The sequence below is a fragment of the Lissotriton helveticus genome, chromosome 11, assembly GCF_964261635.1.
Source record: "Lissotriton helveticus chromosome 11, aLisHel1.1, whole genome shotgun sequence".
NCBI lineage: Eukaryota > Metazoa > Chordata > Amphibia > Caudata > Salamandridae > Lissotriton > Lissotriton helveticus.
The window spans coordinates 1,096,759,926-1,096,787,320 of NC_136072.1; the positions used below are offsets into that span (position 1 = coordinate 1,096,759,926).

Here is a 27,395-nt window from a genome sequence, read left to right on the forward strand (position 1 = left end):
GCCTCGGGGTTAGGTCTGCCATGAACAGATTGAAAAGATGAGGGGCCAACACACAGCCCTGCTTTAATCCGTCATGTGTGTTAATCTTTCGTGTCAGCCGGTGCCCATTAGCGATCTTTACCTGCATCCAGGTATCTGTGTATAAATTCATTATAGGGTTTAGAATTGTATCCGGCAAATTGGACCATAGTAGTTGACGGTTAATACGGTCAAAGGCCGCCTTGAAGTCGACGAAACAGGAGTAAAATGCTTGATGGTTTTGCATACTTTTTTCGGCGATTAAACTTATTGCCATGGCGTTGGCCATGGTGCCTGTGCCCCTATGGAAACCAGTCTGGTTTACCGGGATCTTCTGATTATCCTCAGACCAGTTTAAAAGGTCCATTAACACCAAGGATGCGTAATATTTTGCTTCAGCATCGATGAGTGCTATTAAACGGTAATTTGCTGGGTTTTTACGGTCTCCTCCTTTGTAAATCGGATTTATTATCGCCCCTCTCCAACTTTCTGGCAGCCGGCTCGTGTCATTTATTGATCTGAATAGGATGTTTAACTTGCATGCCCAGAATTGAGGGTCCTCCTTGTAGATAGCCTGAGGGACACCATTTGGTCCAGGTGCACAGTCTTGTCTGCTTCTCTTAACTATTTGCGCTGTTTCGAATTCCACGTATGATCTTAATGTCTGGTCTCCGTATCGCTGGATGACACTCAAGTTGTTAAGTTCTACAGGGACAGTGGTCTTCACTTCCACTATTTTTAATATTTTTTGTATTGTTTGAGCTTGTGTTGTAGGTGGCACCAATTGGTTTACTGAAAAAGTATCAAGTAAATGTTGGACCCATGCATTTTCCGTAACACAGGTCATGCCTGTTGTTTGCACTGATCTATTTAGTGACCAGAATGCTCTGGAGTCGGATTTTTTTATGTTGTGTAGCAATTTGGTCCAAAAGTCAGTGACTTTGGTTTTATTTTCGAGCCAGATTTGTTTTTTGTATTGTTTCCTGCTTGATCGAAACGTTTGCCAAACGTGCATATCCGAACTGCGACCCTTTGCATGCCTCATGGATGCCCGCAGACGCCTTCTTAAGGACAATATAGTCTTGCTGGTCTGACTATGTTTCTTTTGATTGAAGTTCTCGCGCAAGTTGACTCCAGTTTTTGGTAGCTTCTCCAAAAAGGCAGTCCATGTTTCTGCACACAGTTCGCTTTTATCGGTTATGGTTTGAAGTAGGTGTTTTGCCTCCTTGGCTATTTGTGGTAGTGAGTTAGTCGTCCACCTTAATCACTTCAGGTTGACTGTTGTTAGTTCCCCAGCTGTTAATCGAGCTTTTAAGTGTTTGAACGGTGCCAATTGAATCTCAATGTGCTGCATTAAATGATAACTCTCCGGTGAACTTTGAAGGAAGGAATCCAGTTACAACAAACTGGAGGCGAGGCGTTTGGACTTCTCTTCCCTGTGATAACAGGCAAAAGTGGTGTACCACTGATCGATAATAAAGGGCAATAGCCACGCTCACCTAGGGGGTGTGCATACCTCATCCACAATAGTTTATCCAGTCCTGGAGGCCAAACGTCAGGAGCAATGAAGTAGAAATGCTTCAGAGGAAGTGAAGTAGTATAAAACATAGGTGCTTTTGCTTGGGTGTTTCTGGTAATTACTAGTATGCTTCCCAGAGGGAAGTTGAGGGTGTGAATATAATGATTCTTTCATATTTTGCTGTTAGCTCTTGCTCTTACCTAATTTGGCCTCCAAAGTGGAAATGAAAGCCACAATAAAGCGGGGGTTTCTCAAGGTGTTCGTTTAACAATGTTCTAGACCGTCCAGTGATGAGGCAGCAGCATTGTCACTTGACTCTGCTGTACACTGCGGTATGTACAGTATAGCTGGTGTGCACTCCCTCGGCGTGATTGCTACAGAGAGCTGAGGCACAACGTGTTGTGAGCGAAAGCATCTTTGAAGCCTCCTCACCGACACTTCCACAGCAGATAACTCCCTCTGGGCCATAATACCCTTTAACGTGGAACTTACCCATGTCAACAACAGGGCTCCAAGCAAGACTGTGTGAAAAATACATCTTTTGCTTCCATAGCATCACATAGGCTGAAGCATCAAGAAGAGTCACCGAGACATTTCAAGGAGGATGGAAAAACCCAGCAAATTAATAAAATGCACTGAATAACTTCCGATGAAACATTGTATAACTGTACTTGTTGACACGAGGCACTGGATTCTGGAAACTCATCGCCTTGGTTACCCGGGGGTCGAGCTTAGGGTGGAGGGCCACCCGTGAACGTTGGGTTTCTTGGAGGCTTAGTCAGACCTGGTTGTTCTTAAAACAACAGTGAACTCTGCGTTTCAGAGAGGTTTCTGCTCGAGCGGGCAGTTCTTCCAGCACCCTCTGGGTCACAGGGATGCATCGATTGCAGATGTCTCTGGGCTCCTGCTGAGGATCTGTGTGTCAGTGAGCTCCTGTTACTACAGTGTGTACCCCTCCCTGTGCTCATTCTAATGAGGGTCTAGCCCAGAGCTCCATGTACTGCAGACATTTCCACGAGCCGAGTTATTGCAGGTTCAGACCATTAGCTCCTACTGCAGGTCTGTGCCAGAGTTCCTTTTACCGCAGGTCTACCCCATAGCTTCCTTTACTGTGGAGTGTACCCCTCAGCTCTAACCACTGCAGGTCTGCACCAAAGTTCCTTTTACCGCAGGTCTACCCCATAGCTTCCTTTACTGTGGAGTGTACCCCTCAGCTCCTACAGCTGCAAGTCTGCACCAAAGTTCCTTTTACCGCAGGTCTACCCCATAGCTTTCCTTACTGTGGAGTGTACCCCTCAGCTCCTACAGCTGCAGGTCTGCACCAAAGTTCCTTTTACCGCAGGTCTACCCCATAGCTTCCTTTACTGTGGAGTGTACCCCTCAGCTCCTACAGCTGCAAGTCTGCACCAAAGTTCCTTTTACCGCAGGTCTACCCCATAGCTTCCTTTACTGTGGAGTGTACCCCTCAGCTCCTACAGCTGCAAGTCTGCACCAAAGTTCCTTTTACCGCAGGTCTACCCCATAGCTTTCCTTACTGTGGAGTGTACCCCTCAGCTCCTACAGCTGCAGGTCTGCACCAAAGTTCCTTTTACCGCAGGTCTACCCCATAGCTTCCTTTACTGTGGAGTGTACCCCTCAGCTCCTACAGCTGCAAGTCTGCACCAAAGTTCCTTTTACCGCAGGTCTACCCCATAGCTTTCCTTACTGTGGAGTGTACCCCTCAGCTCCTACAGCTGCAGGTCTGCACCAAAGTTCCTTTTACTGCAGGTCTGCACCAGACCAGAGTTCCTTTTACTGCAGGTCTACCCCTAAGCTTCCTTTACTGTGGGGTGTACCCCTCAGCTCCTGCCGCTGCAGGTTTGCTACAGAGCGTCTTTTATTACAGATCTGCGCCCGAGCTCCTTTTATTGCAGTTCTGCGTCTGAGCTCCTTTTACTGCAGTTCTGCGCCAGAGCTCCTTTTACTGCATATCTGCGCCAGAGCTCCTTTTACTAAAATTCTACCCCTAAGCTTCCTTTACTATGGGGGTGTACCCCTCAGCTCCTGCCGCTGCAGGTCTGTGACAGAGTTCCTTTTACTCCAGGTCTGCACCAGAGCTCCTTTTAGTGCAGGTCTGCACCAGAGCTCCTTTTACTGCAGATCTGCGCCCGAGCTCCTTTTACTGCATTTCTGTGCCAGAGCTTCTTTTACTGCAGATCTGCACCCAAGCTCCTTTTATTGCAGTTCTGCGCCAGAGCTCCTTTTACTGCAATTCTGCGCCAGAGCTCCTTTTACTGCAGGTCTGCGCCAGAGCTCATTTTGCTGTAGGTCTACCCCTAAGCTTCCTTTACTGTGAAGTGTACCCCACAGCTCATGCTGCTGCAGGTCTGCACCAGAGCTCATTTTACTGCAGATCTGCGCCCGGGCTCCTTTTACTGCAGGTGTACCCCTAAGCTTCCTTTACTGTGAAGTGTACCCCTCAGCTCACACCACTGCAGGTCTGCACCAGAGCTCCTTTTATTGCAGATCTACACCAGAGCTCCTTTTATTGCAGATCTGCGCCACAGCTCCTTTTACTGCAGTTCTGCTCCAGAGCTCCTTTTACTGAATATCTGCGCCAGAGCTCCTTTCACTGCAGGTCTACCCCTAAGCCTCCTTTACTGTGGAGTTTACCCCTGAGCTCCTACCGCTGCAGGCTTGTGCAAGAGTTCCTTTTACTGAATTTCTGCACCTAAGCTTCCTTGATTGTGGGGTGTACCCCACAGCTCATGCCACTGCAGGTCTGTGACAGAGCTCCTTTTACTGCAGGTCAGCGCCAGAGATCCTTTTTCTGACATTTTACCCCTAAGCTTCCTTTTCTGTGGGGTGTACCCCGCAGCTCCTGCCGCTGCAAGTCTGTGCCAAAGTTCCTTTTACTGCATGTCTACCCCTAAGCTTCCTTTACTGTGGGGTGTACCCCACAGCTCATGCCGCTGCAGGTCTGTGCCAGAGTTCCTTTTACTGCAAGTCTACCCCTAAGCTTCCTTTACTGTGGGGTGTACCTCACAGCTCCTGCCGCTGCAAGTCTGTGCCAAAGTTCTTTTTACTGCATGTCTACCCCTAAGCTTCCTTTACTGTGGGGTGTACCCCGCAGCTCCTGCCGCTGACGGTTTGCGCCAGAGTTCCTTTTACTGCAGGTTCACCCCTAAGCTTCCTTTACTGTGGAGTTTACCCCTCAGCTCCCACCGCTGCAGATCTGCGCCAGAGCTCCTTTTACTGCAGGTCTGCGTCAGACCCCCCTTTTACTGCAGGTCTACCCCACAGCTCCCTTTACTGTGGGGTGTACCCCACAGCTCATGCCACTGCAGGTCTGTGACAGAGCTCCTTTTACTGCAAGTCTACCCCTAAGCTTCCTTTACTGTGGAGTGTACCCCTCGGCTTCTATCGCTGTAGGTCCGCTCCAGAGTTCCTTTTTTCTGAAGTTTTACCCCTAAGCTTCCTTTACTGTGGGGTGAACCCTGCAGCTCCTGCAGGTCTGTGCCAGAGCTCCTTTTACTGCAGGTGTGCGCCAGAGCTCCTTTTTCTGAAGTTTTACCCATAAGCTTCCTTTACTGTGGGGTGTACCGGTCCGATCCAACCGCTAGAGGTCTGCACCAGAGTTCCTTTTACTGCAGGTCTGTGCCAGAGCTCCTTTTACTGCAGATCTACCCCTAAGCTTCCTTTACTGTGGAGTGTACCCCTCAGCTCTCACCTCTGCAGGTCTGTGCCAGAGTTTGTTTTACTGAAAGTTCACCCCATAGCTTCCTTTACTGTGGAGTGTACCCCTCAGCTCCCACCGCTGCCGGTCTGCACTAGAGCTCCTTTTACTGCAGGCCCTGTGCCAGAGTTCCTTTTACTGCAGGTCTACCCCTAAGCTTCCTTTACTGTGGCATTTACCCCTGAGCTTCTAACGCTGCAGGTCTGTGCCAGAGTTCCTTTTACTGCAGGTCTACCCCTAAGCTTCTTTTACTGTTGAGTGTACCCCTCAGCTCTCAACTCTGCAGGTCTGTGCCAGAGTTCCTTTTACTGCACGCCTACCCCTAAGCTTCTTTTACTGTGGAGTTTACCCCTGAGCTCCTACCGCTGCAGGTCTGCGCCAGAGCTCCTTTTTCTGAAGTTTTACCCATAAGCTTCCTTTACTGTGGGGTGTACCGGTCCGATCCAACCGCTAGAGGTCTGCACCAGAGTTCCTTTTACTGCAGGTCTGTGCCAGAGCTCCTTTTACTGCAGGTCTACCCCTAAGCTTCCTTTACTGTGGAGTGTACCCCTCAGCTCTAACCACTGCAGGTCTGTGCCAGAGTTTCTTTTACTGAAAGTTCACCCCATAGCTTCCTTTACTGTGGAGTGTACCCCTCAGCTCCCACCGCTGCCGGTCTGCACTAGAGCTCCTTTTACTGCAGGCCCTGTGCCAGAGTTCCTTTTACTGCCGGTCTACCCCTAAGCTTCCTTTACTGTGGCGTTTACCCCTGAGCTTCTACCGCTGCAGGTCTGTGCCTGAGTTCCTTTTACTGCAGGTCTACCCCTAAGCTTCCGTTACGGTGGGGTGTACCCCACAGCTCCTGCCACTGCATATCTGTGCCAGAGTTCCCTTTACTGCAGGTCTACCCCTAAGCTTCCTTTACTGTGCAGTGTACCCCTCAGCTCCTACCACTGCAGGTCTGTCCCGGAGTTCCTTTTGCTGCAGGTCTGTCCCAGAGTTCCTTTTGCTGCAGGTCTACCCCTAAGATTCCTTTTCTGTGGGGTGTACCCCTCAGCTCCTGCCGCTGAAGTTCTGCACCAGAGTTCCTTTCACTGCAGGTCTGCGCCAAAGGTCATCACTTCGGTCTTGTCTGTGTTGAGATTTAGGCAGTTTGATCTCATCGAGGTTGTCACACCTGATATACATTTGTCGAAGTTGTTGTTGTTTGCGGGAGTCTTGTCCGACAGGGAGACTTCTGCCTTCTTCTTTTTCCTGATCTGTTGTTGGCATGCATCTCAGAGCCGCTGTGAAGGTGACTTTGTCTTCTTCTTTGCGATGTAGTCTCCAACTTCTATCTAGTTGCTTGCAGTGTTGTTTAGTTGTTGCTCGTAGATCATCTGTGTTCCAACTTGTTTGCTTCCTGGTTCTCTTTTGGTTGCTGTTTTTGCGGGGTGTCAGGGAGTCGGCGCAGTCTGTGATCCATTTGTCGAGTTGCTTGACGTCGCAGTTCAGGTTGCCTGTAGGGGTGGGCTGGCTCATACGCAGTTTGTGGGAACCACTTTGGTTTTGTGAGCCTGCTCCAGTTATGTCTGGCCTGGCTCTTGGTGGCGGGTTTGGTTTGGCACGGGAAGTTGATTTGGAAATGATGATTGCGTGGTTGGTCCAGTGGAGAGGTATGGTTGCTGTGATTTTAATCTTCTCGAAGGTTGTGAAGATCGGTTTGAGGGTGTGCCCTGCGGCGTGTGTTGGTTCGGTGACGTGCTGATTTAGTCCTAGATTTCGAAGGCTTTCGAGGAGTGCTATTGAGCTGGGTTCGTTCCGGTTCTCCTGGTGGAAATTCAGGTCACCAAGTAACATGTAGGCTTTGGATTCAATAGGAAGAGGAACAATGTTGTCGGGGAAGCTATCTCTGAGTCCCGGTGGGCATTAGACAATAGTTCCATTCAGAATGCAGATTGGCGAGGCTTTCAGTTTAAGGCAGAGGTCTTCAAACTTTTGTAGGTTGAGCCCCCCCCAGCTCACTTTTTTCAGCTGTTGGGCCCCCCCAAAACTTGACAGAAATTTCTGGAATCTGGTACACTACATAATTTACCGCCGCGCCAAATCCGGGGCCATATCCAGCATATAATGTCCAACATAATAAGAGTGTTTAGTTAAGTGCAGGTTTGTGAGTGGGTGTGCTGAAATGACAGATTATTACATAGCTCAAACCATCATTTTCCTAGATAAAATGTGCGCAAATTGTTTTTACTAGGATGCTTTGTTTTACACATGACATTGATTGATAACACCACCAACATAAATGTGACGGGTGTGCCCGTTTTTCGTCACAGACGCTCAATCTGTGGATGGATTTTTGAGAATGAGAAGCGCAGTTGTCTGAATGCAAGGTGCATTCCAAGACACTTGAAGTAACTCAGAATGTTATTGAGGGCAGAGTAGGGTTTCAAATGTGTTAAACCATGGGTAGTGACAAACTTTCTCTCCGGCCAAATTTACAGTGTGGTTTGTGTCCGAGGGCCGCACCGGTGGGGGCAGGGTAAGTGGGGGAGGGGGCAGGGCTAGAGCAAACAAAAAAAAACTGAGGTTGAACAGAGGTCCCTGCAGCAGACGCCTTTGTCCACTGAGCCACCAGACCAGGCATACCCACATGTCTCTCTCTCTCTCTCTCTCTCCATCTCTCTCCCTCTCTCCCTCCCTCTCTCCCTCCCTCTCTCCCTCCCTCCCTCTGTCTCACTCAGACTGTCTCACTCCCTCTCACTCCCTCTCTCTCCCTCCCTGTCTCACTCACTCTGACTGTCTCACTCCCTCCCTCTCTGTCTCCCTCTCTCTCTGTCTCCCTCTCTCTCTGTCTCCCTCTCTCTCTCTGTCTCCCTCTCTCTCTCTGTCTCCCTCTCTCTCTGTCTCCCTCTCTCTCTGTCTCCCTCTCTCTCTGTCTCCCTCTCTCTGTCTCCCTCTCTCTGTCTCCCTCTCTCTGTCTCCCTCTCTCTCTATCTTCCTCTCTCTCTGACTCCCTCTCTCTCAGTCTGCCTCTCTCTCTGTCTCCCTCTCTCTCCTACCCTCCTCACTCTGTCGCCCTCCCCCCTCCCTCTGTCTGTCACCCTCTGTCTCCCTCTCTCTCCCTTTCTCTGTCTCCCTCTCCCTTTCTCTGTCTCCCTCCCTCTCCTTGTCTCCCTCTGTCTGTCTCCCTTTCTTTGTCTCCCTCTGTCTGTTTCCCTGTTTCCCTCCCTCTCCCTCTGTTTCCCTCCCTCTCCCTCACCCTCTCTTCGTCTCCCTCTTTCTGTCTCACTTTCTCTGTCTCCCTCTCTCTGTCTCCCTTCCCTCCCTCCCTCGCTCTCCCTCTGTCTGCCTCCCTCCCCCCTTTCCCGCCCTCCCTCGCTCTCTGTTTGCCTCCCATTCCCTCCCTCCTTTCCTTCCCTCCCTCGCTCTCCCTCTGTCAGCCTTCCTTTCCCTCCTTCCTTTCCCTCCCTCCCTCTCCCTCCCTCGCTCCCCCTCTGTCTGCCTCCCTTTCTCTCCCTTTCTCTCCCTCCCTCTCCCTCCCTCCCTTTCCCTCCCTCCCTCGCTCTCCCTCTGTTGCCTCCATTTCCCTCCATCCCTCTCCCTCCCTTTCCCTCCCTCTCTCTCTCTCTGTCTGCCTCCCTTTACCGCTCCTCTACTTAAGCACACACAAGCAAGCATTTGCAAACATTTGTTCCAACGGAGACACTTCGGTGAATTGGAAAGCTGAAAGCCTTGCTACATTTAGTACGTAAATATACGGTAAGGTACTTTTAATATTATAATTTAAGAACGCATTCTTGTTAGCTTCCTTAACGTTTTTAAAAATATATTTGTATATTTATCAAAAGTACACTAAAAAGTACATCTATCATTGAGATGCGGGAATTGTTACAGTACTTAGCTGCAACCCTCCAAATAGAGGTGTCCTCAAGGCAGTTAAATACAGCTTTGTTATTGTGCCCATTCAAATGGTGGCCTCTCAGCTGATGCTCCTATTCTGCGGGAGTCAAGCAGCACGGAATGTGTAAATTCGCCCCTAATGCATCTGGACTAGCTTGCCTCAACAGTCAGATGTATACACCTTGTAGCACTATCATGGACCCTTGACTTGCTTTAGCATTTCTCACTCTTTTAAGATGGGACTTTGCCTGAAAGCGCCTCAAGGTCATCGTGATTTGTGTGCGCTATAGCCCAGCTGACCCCTCGTAACTTCTGCCAGAGTGCATGATGGTGGTAGGAGGTAACTGAGTGGGTTCACACATCTGCTGGAGAAACGTCCTCGCAGGCTGCAGAGTGTTAGTTTGAACCCTAGCAGGGCCGGCTGCGCACCGTCCTCCCACTGTCAGGAAAATTACTATCATGGAGATGCGGGAATTGTTACAGTACTTAGCCGCAACCCTCCAAAAAGAGGTGTCCTCAAGGCAGTTAAATACAGCTTTGTTATTGTGCCCATTCAAATGGTGGCCTCTCAGCTGATGCTCCTATTCTGCGGGAGTCAAGCAGCACGGAATGTGTAAATTCGCCCCTAATGCATCTGGACTAGCTTGCCTCAACAGTCAGATGTACACCTTGTAGCACTATCATGGACCCTTGACTTGCTTTAGCATTTCTCACTCTTTTAAGATGGGACTTTGCCTGAAAGCGACTCAAGGTCATTGTGATTCGTGTGCGCTATAGCCCAGCTGACCCCTCGTAACTTCTGCCAGAGTGCATGATGGTGGTAGGAGGTAACTGAGCGGGTTCACACATCTGCTGGAGAAATGTCCTCGCAGGCTGCAGAGTGTTAGTTTGAACCCTAGCAGGGCCGGCTGCGCACCGTCCTCCCACTGTCAGGAAAATTACTATCATGGAGATGCGGGAATTGTTACAGTACTTAGCCGCAACTCTCCAAATAGAGGTGTCCTCAAGGCAGTTAAATACAGCTATGGTATTGTGCCCATTCGAATAGTGGCCTCTCAGCTGATGCTCCTATTGTGCGGGAGTCAAGCAGCACGGAATGTGTTAATTCGCCCCTAATGCAATGTTAGAACATAGTGCTACATAAAACTATAATAAATAAATGCACCACGGACGCTTTTAAAAACAAATAGATAAAAAACAATGCCATTTAAAATACCAACAACTTCAAACTTTGCTAATGCGAGACCTATTGCATTGCAAATGCTTGTTCCTTCTTCCCTCTGTCTCCCTCCCTCTACCTCCCTCTATCACCCTCTTCATCTCATCCTGCCTGTCTGTGCCCGGGCTGAGACAGCTTCAGGGCAGACACCCCCCCCCCCCGCACCCAAGCGCTTCACAGGTCTTTAAAAGACCATTTGTATGTTAATGAGGCTTCTGTATTTCACCTCTGGGGACAGACAATCAGGAATGTGGGTTAAGGGACCATTGGCAAGCACCACAAATCAATTGCTTTAAATGTGTCAAAATGAGGCTGCAACAATATGTCCTGTTTCATGGTCTGAATGTTGTGACTTTGCCCAATTTCTGGATGATTTTGTTCTTTACGATTTTGTGCTCTTGGTATGGATTCACTTCATTTCAAAGGGGGGCCGGGCTCCGTGTCAACTTTAAATGCTTCCTGGTTGCAATTGGCGCTGTTCCCATTTTTTCACGAACCATAATTTGCATTTGGGCTCAGTCATCTAAAGCAGCGCCTCCCACGTCACCACAGACCTCTCGGTTTAGCAGAGGAGACTTACTGCCTCCTTGACCGCGTCAACCAGACAGGAGGAGGCATCGCCATCGTCCACAGGAACACCATCCGCATCACGACCGACACCAACGATACACTTGCACCCGCCGAACACCTGCACTTCCAGATCCACGTCAACCCCAGGACCACCCTCAGAGGCACCCTCATCTACAGACCCCCGGGACCACGTACACATTTCAGCGAAGACATCGCCGACTTCATCAGCCCGCACGCCCTCCCCTCCGCCGACTACATCCTCCTCGGGGACCTCAACTTCCACCTGGAGAACAACAACGACCGCAACACCACCACCCTGCTGGACAACCTCGCCAACCTCGGACTCAAGCAACTGGTGACCACCCCCACCCACTACGCCGGACACACACTCGACCCGGTCTTCTCTTCCAGCAAGGACATCGCCTTCAGCCACGCCACGGGACTCCACTGGACGGACCACAGCTGCGTCCACTTCAGCTTCAGAAGGACCACGCTCCACCATCACCAGCAACAGGTTCCCCGCAGAAGCTGGAACAAGATCACTGCAGACCAGCTCGCTACTTCCCTGAGCAAGTACCCTCCCACCAGCACAACGAACCCCAACCAAGCGGCCACGAACCTCACGAAATGGATCAGCGATTGCGCAGACGACCTCGCCCCGCTGAAAACCCCGCCGAGCAGACCCGGCAGCAAGAAAGCACCATGGTTTAACAACGAACTCAAGAGCTCCAAGAAGAACTGCAGAGCACTCGAGAAAACCTGGCGCAGAGTCCCAACACCGGACAACATGACTGCCCTCAAGCTCGCCACCCGAAAACACCACCAACTGATCCACGCCACCAAGAAAACCGCATTCAAGGAACGACTGGACAACAACGCACACAACAGCAAAGAACTCTTCAACATCGTGAAAGAGCTCTCTAACCCCAACGCCGGAAACAACGACATCACCCCGTCGCAAGACCTCTGCAACTCCCTCGCCTCCTACTTCCACAACAAGATCGCGGACATACACAACAGCTTCAGCACTCCACCGACGCACGCCACGACCGAACCACCGCCCCCCACAACCACCCTCTGCGCCTGGACCCCGATCAGCACCGAAGACACCGTCAACACGATGAACTCCATCCACTCCGGATCTCCGACAGACCCCTGCCCTCACCACGTCTTCAACAAGGCCGACGCTGTCATCGCACCCCACCTGCGGGACATCATCAACACCTCCTTCGACACCGCTACCTTCCCGGAGAGCTGGAAGCACGCCGAACTCAGCGCCCTACTTAAGAAGCCATCAGCCGACCCCACCGAACTCAAGAACTACCGCCCCATCTCGCTGCTCCCGTTTCCGGCAAAAGTCATCGAGAAGACCGTCAACAAGCAACTGGCCGCCTTCCTCGAGACGAACGGCTCCCTCGACCCCTCGCAGTCTGGCTTCCGGGCCAACCACAGCACCGAGACCGCCCTGATCGCAGCTACCGATGACATCCGAGCCCTGCTCGACAACGGAGAAACGGCGGCCCTCATCCTCCTGGACCTCTCCGCGGCCTTCGACACCGTCTGCCACCGTACCCTAGTACAGCGCCTCAGCAACGTCGGAATCCAGGAGAAGGCACTGAAGTGGATCATCTCCTTCCTCGCCGGAAGGACACAGAGAGTCCGCCTCCCCTCGTTCAGATCGGAGGCCACCAAAGTCATCTGCGGCGTTCCTCAAGGCTCCTCGCTCAGCCCAACACTCTTCAACGTCTACATGAGCCCCCTCGCAGCCATCGCACGCCAGCACAACCTCAACATCATCTCCTATGCCGACGACACCCAGCTGATCCTCTCCCTCACCAACGACCCTGCCACCGCCAGAGCCAACCTACACGAAGGGATGACAGACGTTGCCAAGTGGATGATGAACAGTCGCCTGAAACTGAACTCGGACAAGACAGAAGTCCTCATCCTGGGATCTTCACCCTCCGCCTGGGACGACTCCTGGTGGCCCCCCGCCCTGGGCAGCGCACCCAAACCCACAGACCACGCACGCAACCTGGGCTTCATCCTGGACTCCTCCTTCTCCATGACCAGACAAGTCAACGCCGTCTCCTCGTCGTGCTTCAACATCCTGCGCATGCTACGCAAGATCTTCCGATGGATCCCCACCGAGACCAGGAAGACGGTCACCCAGGCCCTCGTCACCAGCCGTCTGGACTACGGCAACTCCCTCTACGCCGGAACCACCGCCAAACTCCAGAAGAGACTCCAGCGGATCCAGAACACCTCAGCACGACTCATCCTGGACATCCCCCGCCGCAGCCACATCTCCGGACACCTGAGAGACCTGCACTGGCTCCCGGTCAACAAGAGAATCACCTTCCGGCTCCTCACCCACGCACACAAAGCCCTACACAACCAAGGCCCAGGATACCTCAACAGCAGCCTCAACTTCTACGCTCCCAAACGCCAGCTTCGATCGACCAGCCTCGCCCTCGCCGCCGTCCCCCGCATCCGAAGAGCCACCACAGGAGGAAGGTCCTTCTCCTACCTGGCCGCCAAGACTTGGAACTCCCTTCCGACCCACCTCCGCCTGACCCAAGACCACCTCGCCTTCAGGAAGCAGCTCAAGACCTGGCTGTTCGAGCAGTAGCGGACCCCCTCCCCCCAGCGCCTTGAGACCCTCCGGGTGAGTAGTGCGCTATACAAATGCTTTGATTTGATTTGATTTGACTTGCTGAAGCTGAATGAATTAACCCCCTCCTGGGAGGGTAAACAGAATAAAAGCATGGGCACTTCGTGCCTCGTCGATTTCCCCTCCCGCCTCCTTCGACTTGCCACAGGGAACAAAGGTGAAAATAGAGAGTAGGTGTGAAATTAGAGAGGAGAGTGCGCCCCCCCAAGGATGGTGTCGCGCCCCCCTAGGGGGGCCCGCCCCACAGTTTGAAGAACTCTGGTTTAAGGAGTAGGTATTCCATGTAGGGATGGCATTCTTAGTGGATGTGGTGCATCTGATGGATTCTTTTTAGATGATTTGAGATTCCTCAACCTCGTTTATGTTGACGATCCTGCCATGTGATCTTGTATCCTTCAGGGACGGCTGTGTCGATGTCTGGTGCTGATGCAGCAGTCAGGCTGGTTTCCTTGAGGAATAGGATGTCCGAGGCTTTGTTGCTCAGGATGCCCTGGATTTCCGTGGTATTTTTGCTAAATGAGTGGGTTTTGAGCATGCAGCTTAGTTCGTTGGGTTTGCTGGCGGGTTTTGGGTTTTTGTTGCGTGTGGGATGTCTGAGTGATGGTGTGGTGGGCGTGTTTTTTCACACGAAGCAACTATGTTAATGTTAAAATAATTTTATTTAGCGCACAGCTACTCCAGGGAGTGTCCCGGCGCTTTAATAAAAACTAAGAAACAGACATCGGGGCGAAAAGGGACCAAGCAAAGGACCTACTGGACAAAGAGCCAGGACTTTAGCTCCTTCCTAAAACCCAATAGACTTGCATTGAGTCTCATGGACACTGGCAGGGAGTTTCAAAGCTTGGGAGCCAGATAGCGGAAAGAGCGTCCACCAATCCTGGCCCGTCTAATTGATGGAACTTGAGCCAGAGCCAAGGAAGCTGACCTTAGCGTCCTCGTAGGCAGATAGAATGCCAAACGATTTCTGATGTATTCAGCTCCTGTGCCATGAAGCGCCTTGAAAGTCAGTGAGAGAGCCTTAAAAGTCACTCTTTTTTTAATGGGGAGCCAGTGAAGATTTTTTAATAAAATAGTCGCACTAGTTCTGCGATGGAGCCCGTAGATGGCTCTCGCAGCAGCGTTTTGCACGACCTGCAGGCGCGAAAGAAGAAGCTCCGGCAGGCCCAGGTAGAGAACATTGGAATAGTCCAACCGTGAACCAATGAGAGCCTGGACCGTATCCTTCCGATGGCAAAGGGCCAGCAAAGGAAGAAATTTTCTCAGCATCTTAATTATACCGAAGCATTTGCCGACAAGACCCAAAACCTGAGGCTTCAAGGTAAGACCGTCGTCTATCTGAACCCCCAGATTCTTGGCCCTGGACGACACAGCTGCGGGGGAAACCTAGCCGGCGGCCACCAGGACTGCCATCTGGGATCGGCGGGACAGCCAAAAAACAGCAGCTCCGACTTGTCGGAGTTGCATTTCAGGCTGTGCCGTTCGAACCACTCAAAGACGGCTCCCAAACAGCCTCTGATCTGCCCCCCATCGAAGTCTGACCCCTTCTGACTGGTAAAAAGAAGCTGGGTGTCATCAGCATAGGACACGATCTGGGCACCGAAGGACTCCGCCAGAGCTGCCAGGGGTGCCATATAGATGTTAAACAACGTAGGGCTCAAAACAGAGCCCTGAGGCACCCCTACCTCGAGAGGTGGCATCTCGGCGGAGAACGGAGGGGCCCAGACCATTTGCCGGCGGCCGGCAAGAAAGGACTTTCTGCAAGTGGGTGCAAGTGAAAACTCCTTCTGTCTTGTGGGGCGCAGAAGCAGTGGGCGACTGGGTCTGGGAACCAGGAGGGAGGCAGCGGAGTACCATTGGGATGCAGTTAGACCAGAGTTTTTTTTTTTTTTTGCAGAGTTTTATATAGCGCGAACTAGACCCGAACTGAATCAGGTATCAGAGCGCTTTACATAGCACCAGTTACGTTACATGAGGACACGCATTCATTTTAGGCACGGGGAGATTAAGTGATTTGCTCAGAATCACAGGAGAACAGAACCTGCTTAATGGCAGCAGCGTCACTGGCGCACCAAAGGCAAGCCCATTTGTGCCCGGACCGCACCCATGGTTTGTGGCTTTGGGGGCGGTCCGGGCGCAAATGGACTGCCTTTGGTGCGCCAGTGACGCTGCTGCCATTAAGCAGGTTCTGGTGAGGGAGAGCAGCGCAGAGGGTGGTGAGGGGGGCTTGTCAGTAGCACGGGAAGGACAGGTATGGAGCGGGGGAAGTGGTTGGGGTTTCAGGAGCTGATAAAGAAATGCGAGAAGGGGTGGCAGAGAGAAGCAAAGAAGGAAGCAAACGGGCAGAACAATAGTAAGTAGAGAGCCACAAAAAGAATGAGTGAGTGGAAAGAGAGCGATGCACGGGCAAAACAGAGGAAACAGAGCGAAAACAGTGATGCACAAGGAATGGAACAGACAAAAAGCACCAAACAATGAGGGAGACGCAAGGAATGAACGAGACAAAAAGGAACGTATGCCTGAGAGAGACAGAAGGACAAGAGTCAGAGGTAAGAAGATTGGAGAAGAAACAGTTGTGCAAAAGTGAGAAAGAGGAGCACGAGGCAGCAGTCAGATGAACGCCTGAGGCCAGGTCTGTGAGGGCCAAGACCGGTTGAAGGACTGGTCCAGGTAATCTAGGGGGCAGGGCCTAGGTTCTTGTTTAAAGGTAGGTCTGCGCTGTGGCACTCATTAAATAGGTCCTTGGAGGGAGAGGAGCACAGGGGACGGAGGGCGGGGCTTGTCAGTGACTGCTTTTCTGGTGAGCACTATTGTTTACGATTCATGCTCCAGGCCCTTGAGCGCTGTTGCACTTCTCATTGGGTGCCAGAGAATCCCATGTGTGTCTTGAGTGTACGAACGCTTGTGTGCTCGAGCAGTCCGTGCTTACTGTAGGAGGTGATGAGGTTTACAACAAGACACCTATGGCACAAAGTAGTAATTCAGTAAAGTCATAGTTCTTTTTAAAAGAGCATCGTTTTTTATGCCTAATACCAGAATGCCGAAAAATAACAGATACCAGAATAAAACTCCAGATTATTCTAAAATGATATAGGTGGGGACATGGACTTCGTATACTGTGAGGCAGAGATCGTTGCTTCGGGTAGTGTCGGAGTAGCTTTGGCTCTTAGTTTTACCCTATGGGAAATGATATTCAATGGTGAAAGGTGTCATATAGAATGCTACAAAACCATGATATGTCTGCTTGTTTGTCTTTATTTCTCAACAGCCTTGGCTACAAAGGAGAACCAATTCACTGGGCTTGTGCCCTAGGAGCTGAGAAGCAGGCAGACATCTTACAAAGCCCTATAACCTGCCACTCAAGATAACTGGGATCCATAGCCCATGAAATGTGATGGCTTTTGGAACTTGTCCCAGAGGCATAGTTCTAGTGCAGTCAATGGAGTTATTGGGATGCATGCATAGGTGACTTGGGGGACACGGGCCACGGTTCTGGGTCGTTCTGTTTGGGATACCTGTTACTGCTCCAGCTGGTCTCGACTGTTACTGTTATATTAAGGGAGCTAGTAGTTCTTGAAAAGGTTTAAGGAACAAAGTAAAGTTCCAAGGGCATCAACATTTAGGGACCACAGTGTCTAACGTGATTAGTCTTGGTCTTGTGTGTGGGAGGCACCCATAGTCCTGGAACACCCCCTGTTCACACTAGTTCCCATTTGCAAATCAGGTAATGGAATTTAGGGTCAGTGTCTAACCTAGGGGTCTCAAGCCTTTTGTGTAATAAGAGCTACCGTTACTCAATGAAAACCAGCCAGAGCTACTATAATTAGTGTTGTTATGGTGACCACATCAGTCAAGATTATCTTCGTTGTCCCCCATGCAGTATTACCAGTAGTGATCACCTCCTTGCATCAGGGGGGTTGCCAGCAGTAATATAAAAAGGCTTTGCCCGTTTTGAATGCCTTTACAAGGGTAACACACAAGAACCATAGCTGCAATGCCCCGTGCATCAGAGTTATATTAGTAGTCAGCCTCCCCATCATTTATGATTTATCACTCAAATATCAGCTTTAAATATATTTTAGAAATTCAGCCATTTTTCTCCAAACGAGTTCTGAAATACACATATTGTCATGGCAAAGGCACACTTTTCAGTTTCGATATACATACACTAATTCAACCAGACAAAAGGCCATCATTTATTAGGCTGAGCTGCAGACGGGAGAGCTACTTACAGGTAGCTGGATTCCTACCAGTAACTCACGAGCTACTCGTTGCAGAAGCCTGGTCGAACCACACCTTTAAAACTAAATACATATCTATGGAATCGCATGATGTAAAAAGTGGGTTAAAGGTTCTGAAATTAAGGTAACTGATCTTGTCCAAGCACAAGAACCCCAAGTAACCAGGGAGAAAAGGAAAACCATCAGGTGTGACTTGTGCTGCAAATGAAGTGGTCCAGGTTGAGGGCAGGCCAGTTTCGCCACACTCAATGTTTGGATGCTCCTAACTCGCTCGAATATGTGGCTCTTCCTAAGCTGCTGGTTCAGTCATGGCCAGGTGGGCTGCAAGGTCTTCCTGGTCCTGAGCGGTTCCTTTCCTGGGGACACTCTCCACACCGGCCTTCATTCACCCCCACACAGCTATGCTGGTCAGGGGTGTGCACCTCCCTGCTGTCCAGTCCCCCGTGGTCTAGGGCAGGGCACAGCAGCCGGGCATCTCTTGTGTCCTAAGCTTGGATGATGAGAGTGGGGCTCCAGTGAAACTCATGGTGTCGTCGCCTTCAACAGCCGTCTCGGGTGGAATAGGGGAAGAGCATTTGAGAAAATAGTGCTCACCGACTTATAAACATTTCCATCTGTATTAATCCATATTTATTTTTAGGCCATTTCATTGGTGTTTATCCATATTTATTTTGTGTTTTGAGAATAAATGGAGCTGAAAAATGGCGCTTGTGGTAAAAAGGAGGGAGTTACTGATCAAGAGGAGCATTTATTAATATACACAAACCTAATTATTAAAACAGCGCGGAAGTGAGAGAATCTGAAAAAAAGGCATCACTTATGGCCAATTATGTTCACTTCCTGGTTGGAAGTTGTTGTCAAAGTGCGTGTGTGTGCAGGTAGAGACCGAATGGGCTAAAGTCCTACTCTAATTCCCAATAAAATAAAGAACCACACTGTGATCACGTAACAGGTTAGATTTAAAAAAGGGATAACATATCCGCGAGGTCTGAATCTATTAGTATGTTCAGAGTTGCCAATTATTTAGATTAATCATGAAATTTTGCGTCATTCCGGAGCCCTGGATTTTTTATTGGGCGTTAAAAACAGATAAAAGTCGGAAGAGTAATTTTCTAAGAGACTATGGTTAAAAGAAAAAAAAACTTTCAGTCATTGGTTTCTTTGAATCATTACTCCACTATATACAGACAGCAAATCTGTTTTACACTACAGCTTTCCTGGTTGATTACTTGTCAGCACCTAGGGATGTACCTGGCAAGCCTATTTGTGTGTTCTCATACAGTTATCTTCATTGGGAAGGTGGTGGTGGAGGGGGGGGGGGGGGGGATACCTACAGACCCAGAAAGTAACCAGTGCAACAATACAGTTACCAACAAAGAGTACAACAACCCCACAAAGTGAGGGGGGCGATGTAAACAATGCGGAATAATATCAGGGATATATGACGAGCGCCTTACCAAAAGGTGGTATGTCAACAAGGTACAGCAAATCCAGCACGAAATAGGTACCATAACAAAAATTGCTTGATAACCAAATGAGAACAGTCGTCCACAAGGGAAAGGTCACGACTCGCACAGAGCCAGCACCGCTTACGGTAGGAAATCCAAAGGAACCACTTTTAAGGAGCGATGCAGTGGCCAAACGGACCCGACAAAGGGAGTCTAGATGGCATCCTTTCTGTTCGCGAGTGTTCCAACAGCAGCAATAGGGAATGAGCAACTAGGGGCTGAATTTATTTTTGTCAGCATACACTTAAGGAACGGATGCATATATGGGGATTAAAGAGGTTTCAGTGGCTGACGGATATGGTACAGTAAATGTTAATGACAATTCTGTAAATCTGGCCAACGATGCTCTGTAATAACGAGATTGCCAAGAATGGCAAGTACAACATCAGACTATTATTGGCAGGGAGGCAGTGGTCTTCACTTGCACTTCCAGGGCAGGGCGACACAAATGGCAAAACCTAAAAAGGCAAAATAATTGGCAAACAAAGCGTAACGGTTAGTCAGTTATGGATTGCTGATTAATTGGGTTGATCTAACGGCACAACAAAAACATCTCATGCATTTGCTAAACTGATTTTTGGGGGTGGGGAGCAGCCATCACCGGGGATCAGCAGCCGGCCCATCGGGCAATGGCCACTATGTACCTGGAAAGGAGGCGGCATTCTCAAACCAGTAAAAGTGCAGTCTCCCACAGCGTCGGATTGGTAACGGGGCCATTCGGGCAATGCCGGAGGGGCCGGGGTCCGAGTTCCAGCTGAGGGCTGCTTTTGAGCAGCCTGGGGGCCGATTTGGGCGTTGTCTCTGTTGTTCGACTATACCGCCAGAGGCCTAGTGGGTGTCTGAGTGGCCTTTCAGGAGGGAGATGGGCACTCATTATCTCCCGTATAGCAGCAACAGGTAGAGGTGTCACCCCTTTTCTTTCGCTGGGCCTCCCATTAATATAGGCATACTGAGCAGGGTAGGGGGCCAGAGCAGAAGTGGCCTCACTTGTTTTCAGGTTTGTTTCACTAGTTTAAACTAATGTGTGCATTTTTTTTTACCTCCCCCTTTTATGTAAAACGGCACTAAAACAGTGATTTGAGGGAAAGCATTATGCAAATGTGGGCCGATTTTTTTTTTATGCGTGCCCGGGTCGATTTTTAATCCCAATCCAACCCTGGTCTCCCACTATGTAGAAACCCCGCACGTTATAAACGGGAAGCAAAGATTTGCCTCCCACAATAGTCTTTAGCATGCTCCCCGCCGCACCATGCCCACCGCCTGCGCCGCTGAGGAGTGTAGCGACGAGAGCCCCCGCTGGCACCACCGCTGTCTCGGTAGGACCTTGGAGCATAAGTGGGTGTGCTGCCATCGGGGTCGTGGCCCCCCTGTGGCCGATGCCTCCGCACCTGTAGCAGCAGGGTGCAACAGCCCCCACGGGTTACATCAGCGCTCCCGGCGAGGTGACCCCAGTTCCCCCGCGCAGAGTACGGAGCCGGACTGTCGGCCGCTGAGCAAGGAGCCGGGGACCACCCAAGTGCTGTATCAAGGGTGTGCTGGTAGGAGACAGCGCCGTGGGCAAGACCAGCCTGGTGATGAGCTATTCCACTAATGGGTAGCCCACGGAGTGCGGGCCCACCGCCTTCAACAACTTCTCAGGTGAGGCCCTAGGGGAGCTACAGCTTTCACCGTGATGTAGGTCGGCAATAGGCATTGGTAGAGAGCAGGGTGAGGACTGCAAACTGCACGGGTGGGACACAGGCTGATCTGAGTGCACTGGAAATAAAACAAGCAAATGATCCATTCCGGGTGGGCGGGGCCTAAAGGAGACAGGGCGATTACCAAAAAGCCTTGCTTTCAATCGGAGGACACCTTTTACCATAAAAGATGGCGCGCCTATCAAAAGCATGGGCGGAGCTTCCACTCCACTTCCGAAATCAACTCGACATCAATAGATTTTGCAGAGCGTGCAGTGCATGCGCTGTGACGCTAGGCGAGACCCAAAAAAGGACCTTGGTTTGGAAAGCTGATTCTTCTCCGGTTCTGTGGGGCACTGATGGGAATCCAGGTGGGGTGAAAAGGTTAACAAAAGCATAGATTGTGCCTGTCCGAGTTTGCCACATATTTGTCAACATTTCCACAAAGGAGAGGGGGTGCAGGCACCAAACGTTGAAATGACTGCCTACATTAGGAGAGGCAGGGCTGACACCTCACGTGGGGGTACTTTCCACACACAGTCTTCAGATCCACAAAATGTGAAGGTCCCACCAACTTCAGAATCACTGAGCAGGGTTGAGTTCCCCCTAGGCTGATCTTCCATCAGATCTGACTAGTGATCATGCTGGTGTAGGTAGAGTTTTGTTTTCAGGCAAGGTTCTGGGCTGGATATAAATTGCATCCAGAAAACAGACAAGGGTGACACTGGTACAGCCCAATCCTGGCCCAACAAAACGGAAGCTGGAATGGGCAAAGCCTTGTGCAAGGAATGCCTTTTATGTTCGCTGTTTTGTACTTGCAAACCTTTGCGTGCACACCACACACACAGTTTCACAACACGTTCATGTGTGAGGGCCCAGGTATTGGAAGACTACAGAGATATACGGAGATGGTCCGTAAACACTTACCTAGGGTACTACTAAAAAAGGCTTGGGTTCCTTCCCTGTCAGTCAGCTGACATCAGATGTCAGTCTCCCCTAGCTTAGTGATGGAGCTGTTGTCATGTCCTTTAGGGTGGGGTGCACTTGGCTGTATCCCCCAGTTGAAGAGTGATAAAACAGCTTGTCGGGGGAATTTATACAATAGTTTTGGATTCTTTGCTAATAGATTTGAGGCATAATATCTGATAACGCTGACAATGGGATATGTATTGACCGTATAGCTTGGAGTGCCTTTTGTTTGGTGGTAAATGCCAAAACATATTCCAATTAGATTTTCTCAGAGTTGTTTCAGAAATCACTCTAAGCTCCTTTGACCAAGGTGTATTTTCTTGATCTCGTTCTACTGTAAAGTCTGACTATGAATTAATTCTTATTGGTCTTAACTCCCCTAATCCTCAAAAACGTACTTTGAATGCTCAACTCTTCTCCTTCTCTTTAGAGTGAACCAGATTTGGAGAAAGGCTTGGAAATGAGGAAGTGGGTATTGTCTGCAATTCTCTCCAGCGAGGAAACCTACCTGAGCCATCTTGAAGCACTGTTGCTGGTGAGTACAGCTTCTGCCTTAGACTGCTCCTGGGGGGCTGTTGCAGCTGGGAGGTGCTTTGTCTGCTTGGAAGTTTGGCTGTTGCTTTCGATGACTGCTCTTAAAGATGCAGCTGTGTGTGGGGGCTGTAGCTGTTATCCATGGGTTTTTACGCTTTTGCCCAGAGCTGACTGGGGCAGCAGTGACTGCTGGTTAAGGACATTGCTTCCTCCATGACCAACAACTTCTACAGCCGAGTAGGGCTGTCTGTAGTAAAAGACTGTCTGTTAGACTGGTGAAGACTGAGTTTAGCTGCTAGGGTCTGGTGTATCTCCCAGGGTGCAGCTTCTGAGGGTTCCCTCTGTGGCAGCAACGAGGGGTCTATGTGGTTGCCAAAGGCTGTGTATGCAGATGGCTGTGGCGGTTTCTGTGAAGGGTTAAAGGTAGGGAAATCACACATTGAAAGATCTGAGTAAGTTGAAGCAGGCACTCATGAGTGTGTGTGTGTGTGTCTGCTTGGGGGCAGGAGTGCTTGATTGCAATGGGGGAAGGCGCGTATCTATGGATGCTTTGGTGTGCAAAGACACTGGCTGGTGACGGTCATCTAACATGGTCTTCTGCCCCTCTCTTTTTATGTGTTCCTTTGGCCACAAATTTCAGCCCATGAAGCCACTGAAGGCTGCTGCCACCACCTCCCAGCCGGTGCTGACCATCCAGCAGATAGAGACCATCTTCTTCAAAGTGCCTGAGCTCTACGAGATTCACAAGGACTTCTACGACCGCCTCTTCCCACGCGTCCAGCAGTGGAGCCATCAGCAGAGGGTGGGCGACCTCTTCCAGAAGCTGGTGAGTGGTTACATCCTCACGGGGGTGGGAGGCTGTTACTGTTCGGATCAGCAGAACTGGCTCTCGTCTGCCTGCCACTTAGTAGCCCCTCTCAAGCTAGTTAAGTCCATTCGCCCACACGAGGCCCATCGTTGGTTCAACCCTGAGCTCAAGGCCCTTAAATTAGAGCTCAGACGCTCTGAGCGCCTTTGGCGCCGTAGCTACTACCCCGACCTCAAGGAAAAATATAAATCTCTTCTTAAAGAGTACAAGAAAGCTATTCTTGCGACTAAGTCTAAGTACTTTTCCGAACAAGTAACCCTTTCGGCTAATAAATCTAAAGAGATCTTCTCCTTGGTTAATAACTTGGCTACTTCTGATTGTGCTTGCCCCAACTTCATTCCTTCTCAGGCCCTCTGCACCTCTCTAAACGACTTCTTCATCGAGAAGATCGTTAAAATCAAATCTAACATTTCTGTCACTCCTTTTACTCCTCTTCACCCTGGCCCTCCTATGTCTAATTCTTCTTTCTCCTCTTTCCCTCCCCTTTCTCTGGACTCCTTCTTAGTCCTACTCACAAAAATCAAGTCCGGCTCCCCCATTGATTGTGCCCCTGCTCGCATTCTTAAAACTCTCTTTTCTTCTTGCCCTGCTGCCCCTCTTTCCCTCCTTAATGCTTCCCTCTCTACTGGATCGGTCCCTTCCTCATTTAAATCTGCTATTGTTTCCCCCATTCTTAAAAAACCTGGTCTTGACTCCTCCCTCCCTTCTAACTTCAGGCCCATTTCTCTCCTTCCCTACCTTGCTAAAATTCTGGAATCTTATGTTACTTCCTGTCTTTCTACTTATGTTGAGCAGAACCAACACCTCGCTTCTCACCAAGCAGGCTTTCGCTCGGGTCATTCGACCGAATCCGTGGTGCTCGCCGTTCTCGACGAGCTGAAAGCCAAGGCCGACATTAATTCTCCCCAAGCCTTGGTTCTCCTCGACCTGTCCGCTGCGTTTGACACGGTCGATCATAACATTCTCTTAGACCGTGTCAGCGCAGCGGGCATTAGAGGTACTGCTCTTTCCTGGATCACGTCCTTTCTAACAGGACGTTCACAAGCTGTTCACCTCCCCGGCTTTTCTGCCCCTCCCCTCCCGGTGCCCTGTGGGGTTCCCCAAGGTTCCTCTCTCTCTCCTCTTCTTTTCAATCTTTATATTCACCCACTTATCCCTTCTCTTCTTCAGCTGGGAGTCTCGGTGTTCAACTACGCGGATGACCTCCAGCTTGTCTTTGACCTTTCTTCTCCTTCTCACTCCCTATCCTTTTTCCGCTCCACCATGGTTTTTATCTCTGGGTGGATGGGCGCCAATCACCTCAAGCTCAATCCAGATAAGACCGAGCTTGTTCTGACTGGCGGCTCATCCAGCCCTTGGTCCTCTGCTTTCTGGCCCCCCTCCCTCGGACCCCCTCCCACCCCGGTCGCCTCTGTAAAAACCTTGGGCATCAAGGTCAGCCAGGACCTGTCCATGCATGGCCAGGTCAGCGCTGTCGTATCTTCCTGTTTTCTTTCCCTTCGGTTGATCCGAAAAATTTCTCGTTTCTTTTCCCTTGAATCTCTTAAAATTATCATTTCTGCTCTCATCACTTCCCGCCTTGATTATGGTAATAGCTTGTTCGTGGGCATTCCTGCCTACGAAACCCGCCGCCTTCAAGCAATCCAAAATCAGGCTGCCCGACTCATCTTTCACTTGCCCAAAACTTCTCACATCACTCCTGTCCTCAAATCCCTTCACTGGTTACCTATCCCGCAGAGATCCTTGTTTAAATTAGGGTGCTTTGTTTATCGGGCTCTTGATCGCTCGGCACCGGCGTTCATCAACTCCCTTATTTCCTCCTACTCCCCTGTCCGTACTCTCCGTTCATCCTCTTCTGCCCTCCTCACAGTCCCCCGCTTCCGCAAAACTCGCACCGGTGGTTTCAGATTTTCTGTTCTTGCACCCCGGTTTTGGAATTCCCTCCCTCTTTCTATGCGTTCTATTCCCATCTTTTCACACTTCCGCAAAGCACTTAAAACATTCTTGTTCGCTTTGGCCTACCCCTGTTAATATCCTTCCTAGCCTTGCTTGTTCTGTTCCCTAGACTTCTCAGCGCCAGGAAGCCGTTTGGCCATTGTGCGCTCTATAAATAATTTCATTCATTCATTCATTCATTCATTCATTCAGGTTAAGGTTACACCAGCTGTGTACGTGCGTTGTACTCCATCAATTTATCGCAGAGAGAAGGGTACAGGTGGACCCAGGGTAAGTCATAACATTATCATCTGCCAGTAACGGGAATGGACCAGCGGGTCGTCGAGAGTCTTATGATATCACCCAATCCAACATTCTGTCTGCATAGGGGTGGATATAGCAGGTCTCCACCCACTTTCTGACCTCTGAGGGACAGACGTCTTTCCATGGCCTGGGAAAGCTGTGCCTGGTTTTAGGTTTCGCCTCGTCTAAAGCTGCGCACCGCGCAGCTTTTCGGCGCAGGCGAAATCTAATGTTTACAGTATGTGGCTTGGGAATCCGCCCTCTGTTCCATTGGCTAGCTCCATAAATGGAGGCTAGCCATTGGAACAGACATCTGTCCGTCATGGCCGGAGCACATTCGTGGGCGTTCCCGCGATTTTTACTCATCCCACCCCTTTTCCTACGTCATGCGGCGGTGGTTTATTTATTTATTTATTTATTGTTACTTTTTTTGGGGTCATTCCTTCAGGCCGACCGCCGCCGGAGGAAGTCCAGTTCGTCTTTGCGTGTTTCGTTGTGTCTCCGACTGCATTCTGGTCAGGCTTGGTTTGTCCGCAGCGCTGATCTCTCGCTGCCTGCTGCGGGTGTCCACGGACTGCTGCTGTACTGTGCCTACTCCTCCGTGGGCTCTGCTTCTCTGGCGGCTCTCTCTTCTCTGGACTCCGTTCTCGCCATGTTGAGCTGCGCCTTCCAGCGGATGCTGCTTTTGCTGCTCCTCTCCCCGGCCTCCGGTAGGTGCTCTTGCTGGACTGCACTCGTGCAGCCCTAGAATCATTTCTGAAGGGAGCCTGACTCTAAAAGCCTCGACCACACAAAGCAACAATGCCGTGATTAACTCTTTGTAGTGTTAGCACCCGGCACTGTTTTTACTGCGATCCGAACCTGAACGCATGATTCCTAGAGTGGAATTAGTTCTCGGGGCAACCGGACCAAACAATTCACCCCTGACAGAGCAGTTTTGCACTGGTGACCAGGCAGTTTTGCACCAAAATTTGTAGTGACAGGCTAGTGCAGCCAGTGCAAATGTTGTTTTTGCACTGACCGCTCGGTCACTGAACAATGCTCTTAATCCGACCCCATATATGCATGCCCCCTAAAGGTAGAGAGGCATGGAAAGCCTGCTGGATATAGATTTGAGTTTTGCAGCATACACGTCACCTGGCTGTCTGCAGCCGGCCGCCTCCCCAGACTTACTCCAACTTGTTGAAGTGGTAATGTGCATTACAACTCCACGCAGTGACAGATAGCTGAGCAGGGCGTCAAAATTCATAGCCTCACGTACACTAGATGGACTGGTCTGTGCGCCAGACTATTAAGGAAGCTATTACAAACCTTCCCATGTTGCTTTGCGCTGCGAGAGGGCCCCCATGATCTGCGCGCGTGGCTGCCAATGGAGTAACTGTTGCTAAAAGCAGGCCACGTCTAAGCAGCTGACATTTCCAATATACCAAAGCGATCCGTCACCTAGGTGACAGCTCACACTCTCTTGCACGGGGAGCTATTTCTAGCCGGCAATCCTGCCTGAGGGGGCGTCTTGATGCAGAACAATATACCTGCTAAGCGCTAGACAGCGCCAAAAAGTGCGCCTTGGTGATTACATGGAATTTGTCGCTTGAACATGCGTGGCAGGCTTAAATGAAACACTTGCTGTGTGTTTACACCAACGTTGGTAAAATCTGGGGCTGATGGTTGAAACTATTGGCATTGTAAATGACAATGCCATTTATTTATCTGTTTTCAAAACCAACACATAAATATAAATTTTGTCATTTACAATGCCAATAGCTCAAACTTTTCAAAAGGCGAAAC

General features: G+C 50.2%; 1 protein-coding gene across 1 annotated transcript in view; it reads left to right on the forward strand.

Annotated features, from left to right (window-relative positions):
- The window catches only part of BCR (BCR activator of RhoGEF and GTPase), a 447,751-nt gene that overhangs the window by 199,115 nt on the left and 221,241 nt on the right, over positions 1–27,395 (forward strand). Inside the window, exons 3-4 of the mRNA XM_078667758.1 lie at positions 22,398–22,502; positions 23,142–23,327. Of these exons, the coding sequence (XP_078523884.1) occupies positions 22,398–22,502; positions 23,142–23,327 (291 nt within the window). The remainder of the gene's footprint in view (positions 1–22,397; positions 22,503–23,141; positions 23,328–27,395) is intronic.